The 12,693-nt window shown below is 33.7% G+C and overlaps 1 protein-coding gene across 3 annotated transcripts in view; it reads right to left on the bottom strand.

Annotated features, from left to right (window-relative positions):
* LOC129254262 (collagen alpha-1(I) chain-like) overlaps nt 1-12,693 on the bottom strand; it is a 100,020-nt gene that overhangs the window by 56,091 nt on the left and 31,236 nt on the right. For 2 of the 3 annotated variants that reach the window (XM_064106937.1, XM_064107002.1), the window contains exons 2-3: nt 6,751-7,304; nt 5,593-5,661 (exon numbers count right to left, since the gene is read on the bottom strand). In XM_064106937.1, the coding sequence (XP_063963007.1) occupies nt 5,593-5,661; nt 6,751-7,304 (623 nt within the window). Of the gene's footprint in view, nt 1-4,059; nt 4,120-5,592; nt 5,662-6,750; nt 7,305-12,693 lie in introns of all 3 variants that reach the window. The other variant, XM_064106887.1, reaches the window with a different exon arrangement.

The following is a 12,693-nucleotide window of genomic DNA, read 5'->3' as shown; positions in this document are numbered from 1 at the left end:
ATAGTTACTTTAAAAAGGTGTAAATAGATTAATTAGTTTAAAGAGAAAACAATGTATACATATCAAATGCATTCATTTATTCCTCTTTTTTTTGGGGGGGGGGAGAGGTTTCAGGATTTTTCAGAAATTATGTTATCCAGATACCTATTTCATTGTGGTTTAGATATATCTTAATGATTTGCTGACAATATTTTCTTGTTTTCTTTAAACGATTTCTCAAAGTTTGTCCAGTAACACAAATGAGTACTTTCACTTTGGTCATTCCTTGATTATCATTACAAAGTAAAAACACTGTTTAGAATTGTATACAATGCTGTTTACAATATGAACCTTACAGTAGTTGCCAAGTTACAACCATGTTTAATTCATTGAGAATTAAATATTAAAAATTGAATTTGTTGTTTAAAATTTCAACTACTTTAAGATTCATATAGTAAAAAGCAGTGTGTATATAAAAAAGAATTGAAACAGCGTTTTTACTGTGTACCCAAATAAATGTGTATATCCTTTCAAATCAAGCTATATAGATGCTTTATAAATTCCTGGCAAATTAATAAAAAAAATGCAAAGGGATCCTCAAAATCAAATGAGCATTTGAATCCTTTATCGTAGCTAAACTTTATGAAGTATCACAAAGGTTACCCTTTCTTAGTTTGGCACATAAATTGACTGAAATATTTACGTTCAGGTGTCTTTTTATGTGACGTAAATCACAGTTTATCTTCCAAATAGCACACACATTAACTAACTTTTGATGTCATTCTTTTGTGTCGTTTTGGTGCCATGCTTGAGAGTAAATACCTTTAATAGCACCATACAATCCCCTATCCAATGAGGTTCTATACAAATCATTATATTTACCAAGGTATAAAATGCCTGTTTTTGTTACACTTTGTCAATGGTCTATGGACCACGCAGTTTATAACATAGCATTTATCAATCAACCAAGATCAAATCCTGTATTAAAGACTTTATTCCAAATAGAGTTTGCCCTTTTATGTAATATTACAATAAGCAGTTTTCCATGCTTTCCTTCTATATACTGAGAATAACCCTACATCTAATGCTTTTTGCCATTTCTTTTGCCTTATATTTTCCTGGTTTCCCCAAATCTGGAAAGCTTCTCCTCTTGTACTATATATTCCAATTGCACAATCTAAAAACAATATGTCTTCACATATCAATGCTTTCTTCATACGAGTATGACATAAATTTCCAGCTCTTTGGGAATAGACACAAAAACAAAACTTGAAAATTTTTTTCCAACATTTCTACATAACGTTAAAGTTCCAAAAGACCTATCATGCACATCCATGTCATCATGGCCATGATTCAGACCTACTACAGAGTACAAACATTTTTCTTCTCAAGGCACCCAGCTTTGAGAAGAAAATAGGAACAAGAACTGTATCACTGAAAGTCACAGTCAATTGTCCTCATTTGCGTGACATAGGTAAAAAGTACAGATGAACCTGTTCATAAATAGCCCCTTCATCCTTATTTCAGCCCTCTTAGTCACATGTGATTATTCCTAACATGCAAATGGGACTGTTTCATCTATCATAAACCCAATCACACTAAACTGATAGACAAGACAAAATGTGACCAAGTTTCATTAGGTGTTAATGAGCAATTATTGAGGAGTCACCCCTGTCGTGATTCTTTCATTTTAAATTAGCATCAAGATATTCAAAATACAGGAAACTAGATCTATCATCGTTTCAAACACATTTTAAAGTGTTTCAAACAATGATCTAGTTTCCCATATTTAGACAAGGTATACCTTGTAGAAAATAATCATAATTGAGAATACAGTAAGGGAATGTCGACTTGCCTATACTTGTGATTTTCTTCAATATTATTCAATTTTGAACCAAGCTTGTCATAGTGACCAGGGTACTGAACAGGTGCCAAGTAAATGTTACCCTACAGAGGAAGGGTGATCTTCAGTATCCGCTTAATTTGAAATAAGTTAATCAGGATATTTCTAACGATACCCAAGGCTGGAGGCTTCTGGGAAGTGGTGGGAAATGTTGCCAAAAATGGCTGTTACAGTATATAACTGATGAACAGTCAGTGACTGTTGACTATCAAGGATGGGGGTTGTCAAAGAAAAAGAAGATGACCAATGAATGACCTACAAACCTTCAGGAAAAGACTAATAATTCCTTTAGAAACAATCTGTAAAAAGCTCAGACTTTAGTTTATCCATTTACTGCTGAAAGATGGAATAATAAGCATTATTCACTTACTCTGAACTTATGTATTTCAGATTACATTATGTATGAAGGTATCATAGCTTGACTCATATCTTAATACAGCTATGCCAATTTATTTGATAAATTAATCAACAGGATTTATATTGCAAATGGCTAAATATCTATAAAGAGCCAATATAGCAAGAACTTTACAATCAATGAAAAAACAATTTCATTTTGGCCCTCTTTGGTTATTTCTGCAATACAGATGCATAATTAAATTCCTAATAAGTCTTTTAGAACATCCCAACTCTGCAATGAAATACGATGTTCTGATAAGAGCTTTATCAAAGAAAATATATATTGAATGATATGAGAAACGAGTCAATATTATAGATACATACATATAGTTTCTACATACATACATATATTATCCATTGATAACAGTACATTAAAACATTTATCGTTAAAAAAATAGTCATAAATAAATCCATACGATTTTTCAAAACATGATTCACATGAAATAATACATTCAAAGAAGCAAAAAAGTGTAGAAAAACCAAAAACAATTAGATGACATATAAATAACAGTGTTAGTCGTGATTTGATTATTGCAGACATTAAGCAATTGATTAGTTAATTATTAAATAAATGATTAGCTTGTTAGTTAGTTAGCTGGCTAGTTTAGATTGACTTGTTAGTAAATTGGGGGTTTGAATAACTTACTAAACCTACAGGCTTCTGGAAATAACATTAATATCATAAACACTTTACTTTTACTGACCCACAGGAATCTATAGTATTTCCATTTCAAGTAATACATTCTTTTTTATGTGTATAATTTTAGGTTACATTGATGAAATATAAAGTTAATATATCAAAGGTTTTTATATGAGACAGGCCAAGGGAAACATTAACAAAGTTATTAAAGAAGAATAGTTTTGCTAACAGTCCTATTTTCGCTTTGTCGTCACCTGTGTACATCTCTCTTTTTACCATTTTACTCACAATTTATCCAATATCAATGCAAAAGAAGTGTTCAATTGACATATCTTTGCATAATTACATACACAGAAGTAAATGCTAAATCTTAACAGCAGGAGAGATATGTTTATCTTTGATGACAATAAATGTCTAAATTTTAACACTAAATCCTCAGCCTTATTTCAACACAAACATTTCTTCAGAAGCTCTTAATACTACACTAAACCTCTAATGGCATCAAAATTGCACATTTCCAAATTTGCTTTTGTAATCTATGCTGAGAATACACAGAATTCATATTGTTTTTTATTTTAATTAAGTGCACATATAGTTAACAAGAATGCTTTTCCATTGAATTGAATTTAGGATACAAGAGCACTGACAATTAAATGCATTGTTCATGGGCACAGGTGCAGTGGCCATGGATCAAACCCAGACTTTCAAGTGTCAGCCAGGTGCCCTAGACCCCTCAGCCACATCACCCTGCCTTATTGCTAGAAATTAGTGATACTGAGCTGCTGGTTATTAATTTGCATATGATGCAGTTACTGCTGCTATCAATACCCATGGCTAATACAACAGACTTGACTTTTTACTCAAGAACGATTTAAAATTGTGTAATAATAATAATTTAAATAATCCCCTCAGAGATATGGAGAATAACTGGCCCTTAAAGTAGAACAGGTAAAAAACATGAACATGAACCAAGGACATGAAACATACATGATAACTTACTAAACTCCAAAAATCCAACATAATTGACAATTTGACAGGACTAACTTATGATGACCAATGTTACCACACATCCAACAAAAATGTACCATATTACCCAATTTTTAATAAAATGGGGTGCATAAGTGAATAAATAAAAACTTACTACGAAGGCCCAATCCTCTCCGGCACTTTGTCTGAGTGCCATAGAACCGCTGCCCGAGATCTTGACAAGTGAAGTTAAACAAAGCATTGGAATGTAACAAAATGCTCAAATGACCATGGGTAAATCATAAGAAAAGATATATATTGAAATAAAGCTTTAATGAGAGAAATAAATGCAATAAATCATGGTTAATGTGTGCAAATAAAAATAAAAGCAAATTAACAAAATGGAAAGCATTCAAAAGAAATTTTTACCACAAACTACACAAATATCAAAATGTTTTTAATCTAGTGTGATTTAAATATTGGATTATGCTCTCTACCAAATGTTTTCAAAGCTTGTAAGTCTAAACTGCAGAGTGATAGACTATTTTTTTTTCATATTAATAAACTAGCAGTGTGATATTGCAATATCAATCAACAGGTGCAATATGTAAATAAATAATACTAATATGAAAAATAGCATTTTCTCTTTTCACATTCAAGTGATTTATGCACTACAGTATAGAATCAATTTATCAATTGTTTTTAGCATTCAAGTCAAATCCATGTGAATCTTGCTAACCTTAAATACCAATGCATTTTCACTGCATAATACTTTTATAATACACATGCATGATTATATAGAGGAGATAAACATTTTCACCACTCATAATAAATCATGTATGCATGACTCATGCAAAGCTGATAATGAATATTAAACCATTCTTGCAAAATATACTTTCCACATTCCCCTAATAGTTGTTTATCCTTTGAAAGATGCATTATTGAAAATTGTTCAGTAATTTCTTTGGTATCTTTTGATTGAAAAAAGAATTAATGCCATAATACCTTTCCTATTCTTAATTTAATATCAATATAGTGTTACAGTTTTGAAAGTATGGGATCTGAATGAATATATAAAAAATATTTTCAAAAGGAAGCCAGTTACATAACTAAGGGTATCCCAATTAGTATGATTGGTAAATTGTATGAACCAAAAGTGGGAAGGGGTGTGAATGTTTTGCCTAACACTTTTGGAAACAATTCTGCATGTGTAATGTTTTAAGAGAAGATATCATTGGAAATTTAATATGATTGGAACTGCCATCGTAGTCTAATATGAAATTATTGAAAGATGATAGAAAGAGGAATAACATAAATTGTTAAAGTGAGAAAGGGGGAATAATTGTGGGAATCTCTTTCTAATATGATTACAACATAAGCTCATAATCACACAAAATCCTGGAATTAATTACCTTCCTTTTTGTTTTTACCAGGACTCACGTCCCTGTTTTTACTAATGATAATCACCCATCCTACCATTTCTTTTCTTGAAGTCAAGTTGAACAGTAAATTATCAAAAAACAAAACAGGTTGTCCCTCTATTTCATTCATCTCCAGAATTATTCTTACTACACAACTGCCATATCCTTTGTCAAATGCAGGATGGAAAAATTGCTTTCAAGAATGTGTTTTTTCTTTCTTTCTTCCTTCATGCATATTGGTGCTGTGGAAAAATGTTTCAAAGAGTAGTAACTATGTTTATACTTACTGCATCAATTGGACAATGCTCCTCTGCAGAGTCGGCACTGTTGGTGATAGAAATCTGTTGGATGTCACCCTGAAATAACAAAACATTCACAAAATAATGCTCATAGCTACATAATATGCTTAGGATAAATTCTTATTCAAATAGATATCAATAAAAACTATAAATTAAAACCAGTGATTCATCTAATATAACAATTTGATCAACATTCAATTTCAAAGGTGGTAGCTAGGCCTGGGACTAAAACCCGGGTACCCGGGTACTGCCTGGAAGCCTCAGGTACCCTGGTAGAAAAATCAGTACCGATACCTGAAATTGCTTACCAGTATAACGTACATGTATTTGATTTGTCTTGCGTAGCACTAGTGTAAGACACATTACCCCTTCCGTCTGGACATGGACATTACTCTTAGCGATATCCAAATTAGGCAATCGCATAATTCAAAAATGTGACATGAATATCCCTTAATATGACAAAAATCCCAGATATTTTATCAAATACCAGTACATAAAAGAGAGAAACATCGAATTTTGTGCAGCAATCCTTCGCAATGGCGAAGAATATTAATGTGTCCACGGTTCAGAGCTTGAGACATTACCGTGTCAATGAAGGAACAAATTATCAAATACAAAAAAAGAAAATTTTCTCAGCTTTGCAAAAATGTGACTGTTTTTCAGCTCGTTTAAACTAGAAAAAATATTTTCACAACAAATTTAATCACTTTGTATTATCAATTAATAATTAATTATTAATAGGGTTAGATAAGCATTATCTTCTTGGTATTTCTAGCCAATTATAGGGATGTTCCACAAGTCATATTTCATGTGACATGATTTTCAGGTACCCGCCCAAAAATTACCACGGGTACCCGAAGACAAAAATACTCGAAAGTCCCAGGCCTAGTGGTAACATTACAATTATTGCAAGTTTAACAGTAATTCAAATATTGTGAGGATGTTGAAATAGCAATTGTGATATAAAAAAACAAAAACAAATTTGCATAATGAGGAAAACAATTACTATGAATGATGTATGCCTTTATACTCGAAATGATGTACACTTACGTGTATTACCAATGCATGAATTGATGGTATGCTTCCTTTAATATCAAGGGCTTCTACTCAGATAAGATATGATTCCATTAAGATAACATTACATACCCGATATTGCACATCTTCTCCTACTGTCCCAAGATGTCCAATGAACAGGGGAGCCATCGGTGGTATCCTGATATGCCATCCAGGATCTTTATCAAACGTCTGTGTACCAAGTTCTTGACAATCAAGGAATAAAGTCACCTGGTTGTCCCTGACACTTAATGCTAGTTGTGTCCAATGGTTGGTGAAGGAAGGCACAAGGAAAGCTGCTACCTCTGTTGATTCACTTGTATAGTCTATGTTTGTAAGAATGAGGCTTATCCTCATGTCTTCTATTGATATGCCTGTGATGTTTACACTGAGGATGATGGTCTGATGATAGGGGTCTGTCACCCCAAAGACTGTACCCCTGCTACCACTGTAGGGGCGTAGCAGCATCAGGATAGAGAACTCAGGAAAGTTGGCAGAGAAGTCTGTTGGTAGGATGATCTCAGCATGTCGACCTGCATTGGAATCTCCTTCAAACTTGAAAGCAGCTCCAGTCAAACCTTCTGTAAAAGTCACTCCATTTGGGAGGGGATGGCCAATGACCTGAAGTATATCTTGACTTAACACATCTGAAAGATAGAAGAAAAATATGGCTAAATAATACACATTGCAAAATGATATTTTTTTAGATTATCCTTTCCCATCTGCATGAACACTAACATTCAGTTTACAGTTTATAGGTTTACATTTTGAATTGGATAATACATGAGATTGGATGTCAACAACTTTATAATGATACAACTAAAAATGAGCTGTATGAATGTAAAGTGATTGAATCTCACTTCTTTAAGAAAATAATAAAACCCATCTTTTGACTAGGAAATTCTCTGAACTTCTGACCCAAGCACCCAGGGTCACAGGTCATGTCCAATATGTATCTATAAAATCCATCCATTATGCTTTCTGACATTTTAATCAGCCACAACAAACATATCACATCCAGAAGTTGACAGTATCAATGGACCAGCATCACCACAGTTTGGAGATCCTCAAGGGTCCTCTTAAATATCCTGTTCACGACTGAAAATTAATCTAATGACACTGCTACCAAATGGACGAACAGTAATAAAAATGTAAAAGATCCCATCTATAAATCCATTCATGACTCTATCCTGAACTGTATCTGAATGAATTTGATGAGTGAAACCTTCTGACATACAGGGGGACAAGGTTGTACATACAGCTTTATTATTTAGAATATTGGTATTATCATAAGCAAGCAAATTACATTTTTGATACATTCTGATATGTTCAACATCCCTTTAATGCTTGATAACAATGATACAAATCAAGGAACTGAGAATTAAAGTGATTGGTTAACATTGATTTGACTTTTAAGAATTCTGAGCTAGAAGGTCACACTTGTCACCTGTGTCTGTGATATGTTACAAAAATGAAGCCCAGAAAAAATTGCATTCGAAAATAATTATTTAGTGCTTCAAAAATTGAAATATAAAGTGACCGAAAACACCATCTTAATTTCATCTTATACGCTTATGTGTACTATTTAGGCGTCTATAAGACGCCTAATTACAAAATCGGGGTTTGCCTTGTAGTTTTAGCTTTTCATTCTCAATAATGCTTGTTTTCAGGGTTTATTAGTTCTAATACATGCACTTGTACACATGTTTCATCTTGGTTTGAGAATTTTTTAAATCGGCTGCTCACAAAGTTAAACAATACCTTTAAGCCTGTATAATACAACCAGTCATGCCTCAGCTAAAGGGTTTGGGGTATTTTGAAACACATTGCCTCCTATACAAGAGAGTACAAACAGGGCTTTCTAACTACTAAGGACTCTAACCACTAAGCCTTCATCTATCTCAAACAGTCAGTGACTCTATGACCTGAGTTGACACTAAATACTATGGCATGTATGGCCTGTGGTGAAAGGTGGTCTTGATGCAGGCCTACCAGGAATGAAGGTGGTGTTGGTTTGTTGATGGAATCAAGGAGCTAAGATTTCCTCTTAATCCCCATGAGGGCCAAGTTCAGACATTTGCTTGAAACCTGAGCTCAAAGGGTCATTACTGGACTTGAAAGTCTGGTAGAAGCTCTTCCATCACTTGTGATTACAATTGTCAAATTTAGAAAATGCCTGCTATTTTTCTACTTCAAAAATATATCACCTTCAAATTCCCTGCACTTTTCCTGCTATCCTTATAATGCTGCATGTCACAGTCACACCTTAAGCATGTATGGATGGGATACTTATTTCAAACGATTCCTGATTTTTCTTGTGTGGTCCAGTGGTCCAGCACTGGACTCATATTCGCAAGGTTGTGAGTTCGAATCCACACTCTGCCATCGCCTATAAGGTCAGCCACTATGAATGACTAACCTAGACATGAAATGTTTCCTAGGTAATTGGTATATATACAAGCTTGGCGTTTACCAACAAAGCGCTGTCCCGCCGAGTTCCTACGGCAGTTACCATTAAAAAAAACCCAGAAAACAGAAATACATTTTCAAAAGTCATCTTTCTCGAAACATTTCTTCAAATAAAAGAAAAAAAATTTTTTTTGACCGCCTGCCTATCATGGAGTACAACATCTACATGTAAAACCCAAGGAAACATACATTTGATGAAAAAAAAGGATGGATACCTCCTATGGGATGTCAGATGGGTGTAGACTCACATGCAACTATCAGGACTTCAGTACGGCAATCAACTGGGCCCAACACTACACAGTGGCTATCTTAGCAAGATATCAACATACTGTGGGCAAGTGATAAATGGTTCAGTGACCCATTGGTAACCTTTTCATACTGGGTGATATAAGGTTCAATGAATCAACCATACCTCTGATATGACAGTCTCATTCATAATTTGGATAATTAATTTGACCTGGCTTGTCCATGGACTAAGTTGCAGAGCTCTACGAATTTGGACTTGGCCATCTGACAAGCTCAGACAGATGTTATGATGGCAATTTTAGTGAGGTTTGTCCATTGTAGATCCATTATCCTCCAACAGTCAGAGATTAGCAATCGAAATTCCTAAACCTAATATGACTTTTCACATTTATCCATTTTGATCCTTCTCATTTGGAGATTCTTACCGGGATGATAACTAGAATTTTGAAAATTCTTCTTCTTTGTGATGGCTAAATTTTTGCCCTTGTAACTGATAGATTTTAAACCCATCTTAATCACTTTATAAGTCCTCCTTTACAGCTCATTGAGTTTAGCTAATCTTATTTCTATGTTAATCTGATTGGATGCAGATGTAGCTAGAAATGCCCGTTGTTATCCAATACCAATAGCAGGTTGGTCAAGTGGTCACTCTCCACTTCATTGCTCAATAAGGGCAAACTTTCCAACAGATAACAAATATTAAGACACCACTAAAGGCATAAAACAGAATTAGGCCTACAATTCGTTAAATTTTCATTAAATATGATTATTGTACCTAATTTTTAGAAATATTTCCTTTCTATTGTATTGAATAACATCCTTCGGTCATTATATATATATCTATACAGCACTCCTACGAATTGTTAACTGTACCAATATCATATTGATGGGATTATTGTCATATTGATGGAATTATCTTCCCCTTAATGCAGTAAGAACTTAAATCCTGGATTAAGTTTCATCAATGGGGGTTAATCTGATACATAACTTCCTGGTGTAGCTAATTTAGATTGGAGATGGGTTAATCTGCAACCCAATTGTGGTAAATAATTTGCTGACCTTAGTAAATTTTGCTCAAAAGAGGGGTTAATCTGCACCCACAGGGGTGGAGCAACAGACATACATCTTGGCACCAAACTACAGGCGATCTATGGTCTGTTGTGCTATTGTATCATTGATCCACATGTATACAGCAATAGAATAAATAGATTAAAGTCAGGAAGAAAAGGTCATATATGATGATAAATTAAGAAGCTTGAGTTAAAAGCAATATCACCATACACTACTGTTCTCTTTTCAGATAATAATTGTGCCTTTTGTAACACTAAAAAAAGAATAGACATTGTTGTAATAGGACTATATAGGTCATTTATCAAATAAAGAAATCCCTTCAGAGTTTTCAATCAATAAATTAATTTTTCTGAACCAATAAACAAGAGCCTGAAGTTTTAATCTTTCATAGAAATCTACAAGCCGATTTATTTAAGAATCAATGAAAAGAGTTGTAAAGGGAACGGGGTTATACATGCCAGGAGTTATGAAGATAGGTTCAAGGTAGCTGGGTATAGGATATTGAAAGAAGATGTTACAAGATATCAATGAAAAATGACATTCTTTCTCAGAAGTATGACTCCATGTAGAAATATTAGCAAAGCTTATGAAAAAAAACTTGCAGGCCTACTGAAACTACACATGATATCTTCATCTTATGACAGTTCATGATCACACAGATATACAATTTCAGCCAAATTCACAAAGTGGTTTTTGTAAATACTTGCCATTTTTAACCAGCGAGAAAGTCTAAAAATAAAATATCATCTAAGAGATCATTAGAGATTGCCAAACTGATGCATTCTACTGAAAAACAATATCAATCTCTAACATTTTTTGACTACCCTATCACTGACCAAATCTTCAACTTGACAACCTTAACACCGGGCGTAACAATTTGCTACCGAAGGACAAGTACCTCTTGTTTTATACCTTCCTAGCTCTCATCCACTGGTTTTCCTTCTTTCACTCATTGAGCAAATTTGCACATGAGATCTACAAATGTTGAAATAAACACTTCACCTTTCTCTCAGTAAGGTTGTAAATGCTCGTAGAATCGCAATTATATCGAGATAACACTAGAAGCACAAATACTGAGAGGTAAATATCATATTTGGGCAATGGATCACCCTGATGACCTTTTACTACTATCATCTTCAGACTGTCTGACATGTTTCCCTCTACAAAACATAACTTTGGACGTGGACAAGTAGGGAGTGGAAGTGTCTGTAGTCAGAACAGTATGGCAACTGAATAGAATCACGAGAAATCTTTGATTGGGTTAATTCAATTTAAAAAATAGGTATACTCTGGTTTGAATTGAATAATAAGGCATTAAAATTTACATTGATTTTGAATACTCTGCAGATTTTTATTAGTATTCATCATGAGCTGTTCAGTGTGCTACTATATCAATCCAAAAAAGGTAGCTGTCATTATTTTACATGGATATTTACCCTGTAAGCGGGAAAATGTTTTTAGCATCATACGAGGGGGACCTAATTACATGAACTCTCTTAGAAAATAAAATCTATGTATTGTCTCAAGCAATAACTCATGAGATAGGGAAATATTTTAATATGATTTGAGCTCCCACCCCCCCCCCCTTCAGATCAGAAGTCAAATTAAAGCAAGGTCATAAGAATAAGTAAGGTTCATGTAAATTCACAGAATATAATTAATTCCCATAAGTGAATTCCCCCTCCACTGAAAAAGAAGTAGGTCTGTATGTGGTCAAGACCTCCTTGGTCTCAAAAGAGGGGGTAATAAACCTGTTGCAGTTTATTCACTCTGTTAACAAGTATCAACTTTTGATTGATCATACAAGAATAATAGAAATACTTTTGATAATTGACAACAAAACCTGTTTACAATATTTCAGGTTGGTTTGTGTTTCCAGATTTCAGGAGGATAACTTCTTTACAAATTTTGGTAATTTAAGTGACTTATAGCCTACATACAAAGAAAGAAATGATAGAGATAACATTCAATTTCACAAGTTTTGTTACACTATCTTCTATGACAGTTTAAAACAAATTCATCTTGATTATCTCCTACCATTTTTACCATAGGCATTAACAATCCCAAAATCAGTGTAAGGGAAGTAGGTCGCAAAGGAATATAGATATTGATTTATAATCTACAATTCCCTACAGGTGATTCCGTCTTTAAAAAAAGAACTATTTTGATGATTTTTTTCTGGAATCAGCTCTCACATGCTCGTAATCATGACATCACTCAATAACTATAGTTATAATGAACCGCCCGATA

This window comes from Lytechinus pictus, chromosome 1, assembly GCF_037042905.1.
Source record: "Lytechinus pictus isolate F3 Inbred chromosome 1, Lp3.0, whole genome shotgun sequence".
In the NCBI taxonomy this organism is placed as follows: Eukaryota; Metazoa; Echinodermata; class Echinoidea; order Temnopleuroida; family Toxopneustidae; genus Lytechinus; species Lytechinus pictus.
The sequence above is the reverse complement of the archived record's forward strand: the minus strand, read 5'-3'. Positions and strand labels throughout refer to the sequence as shown.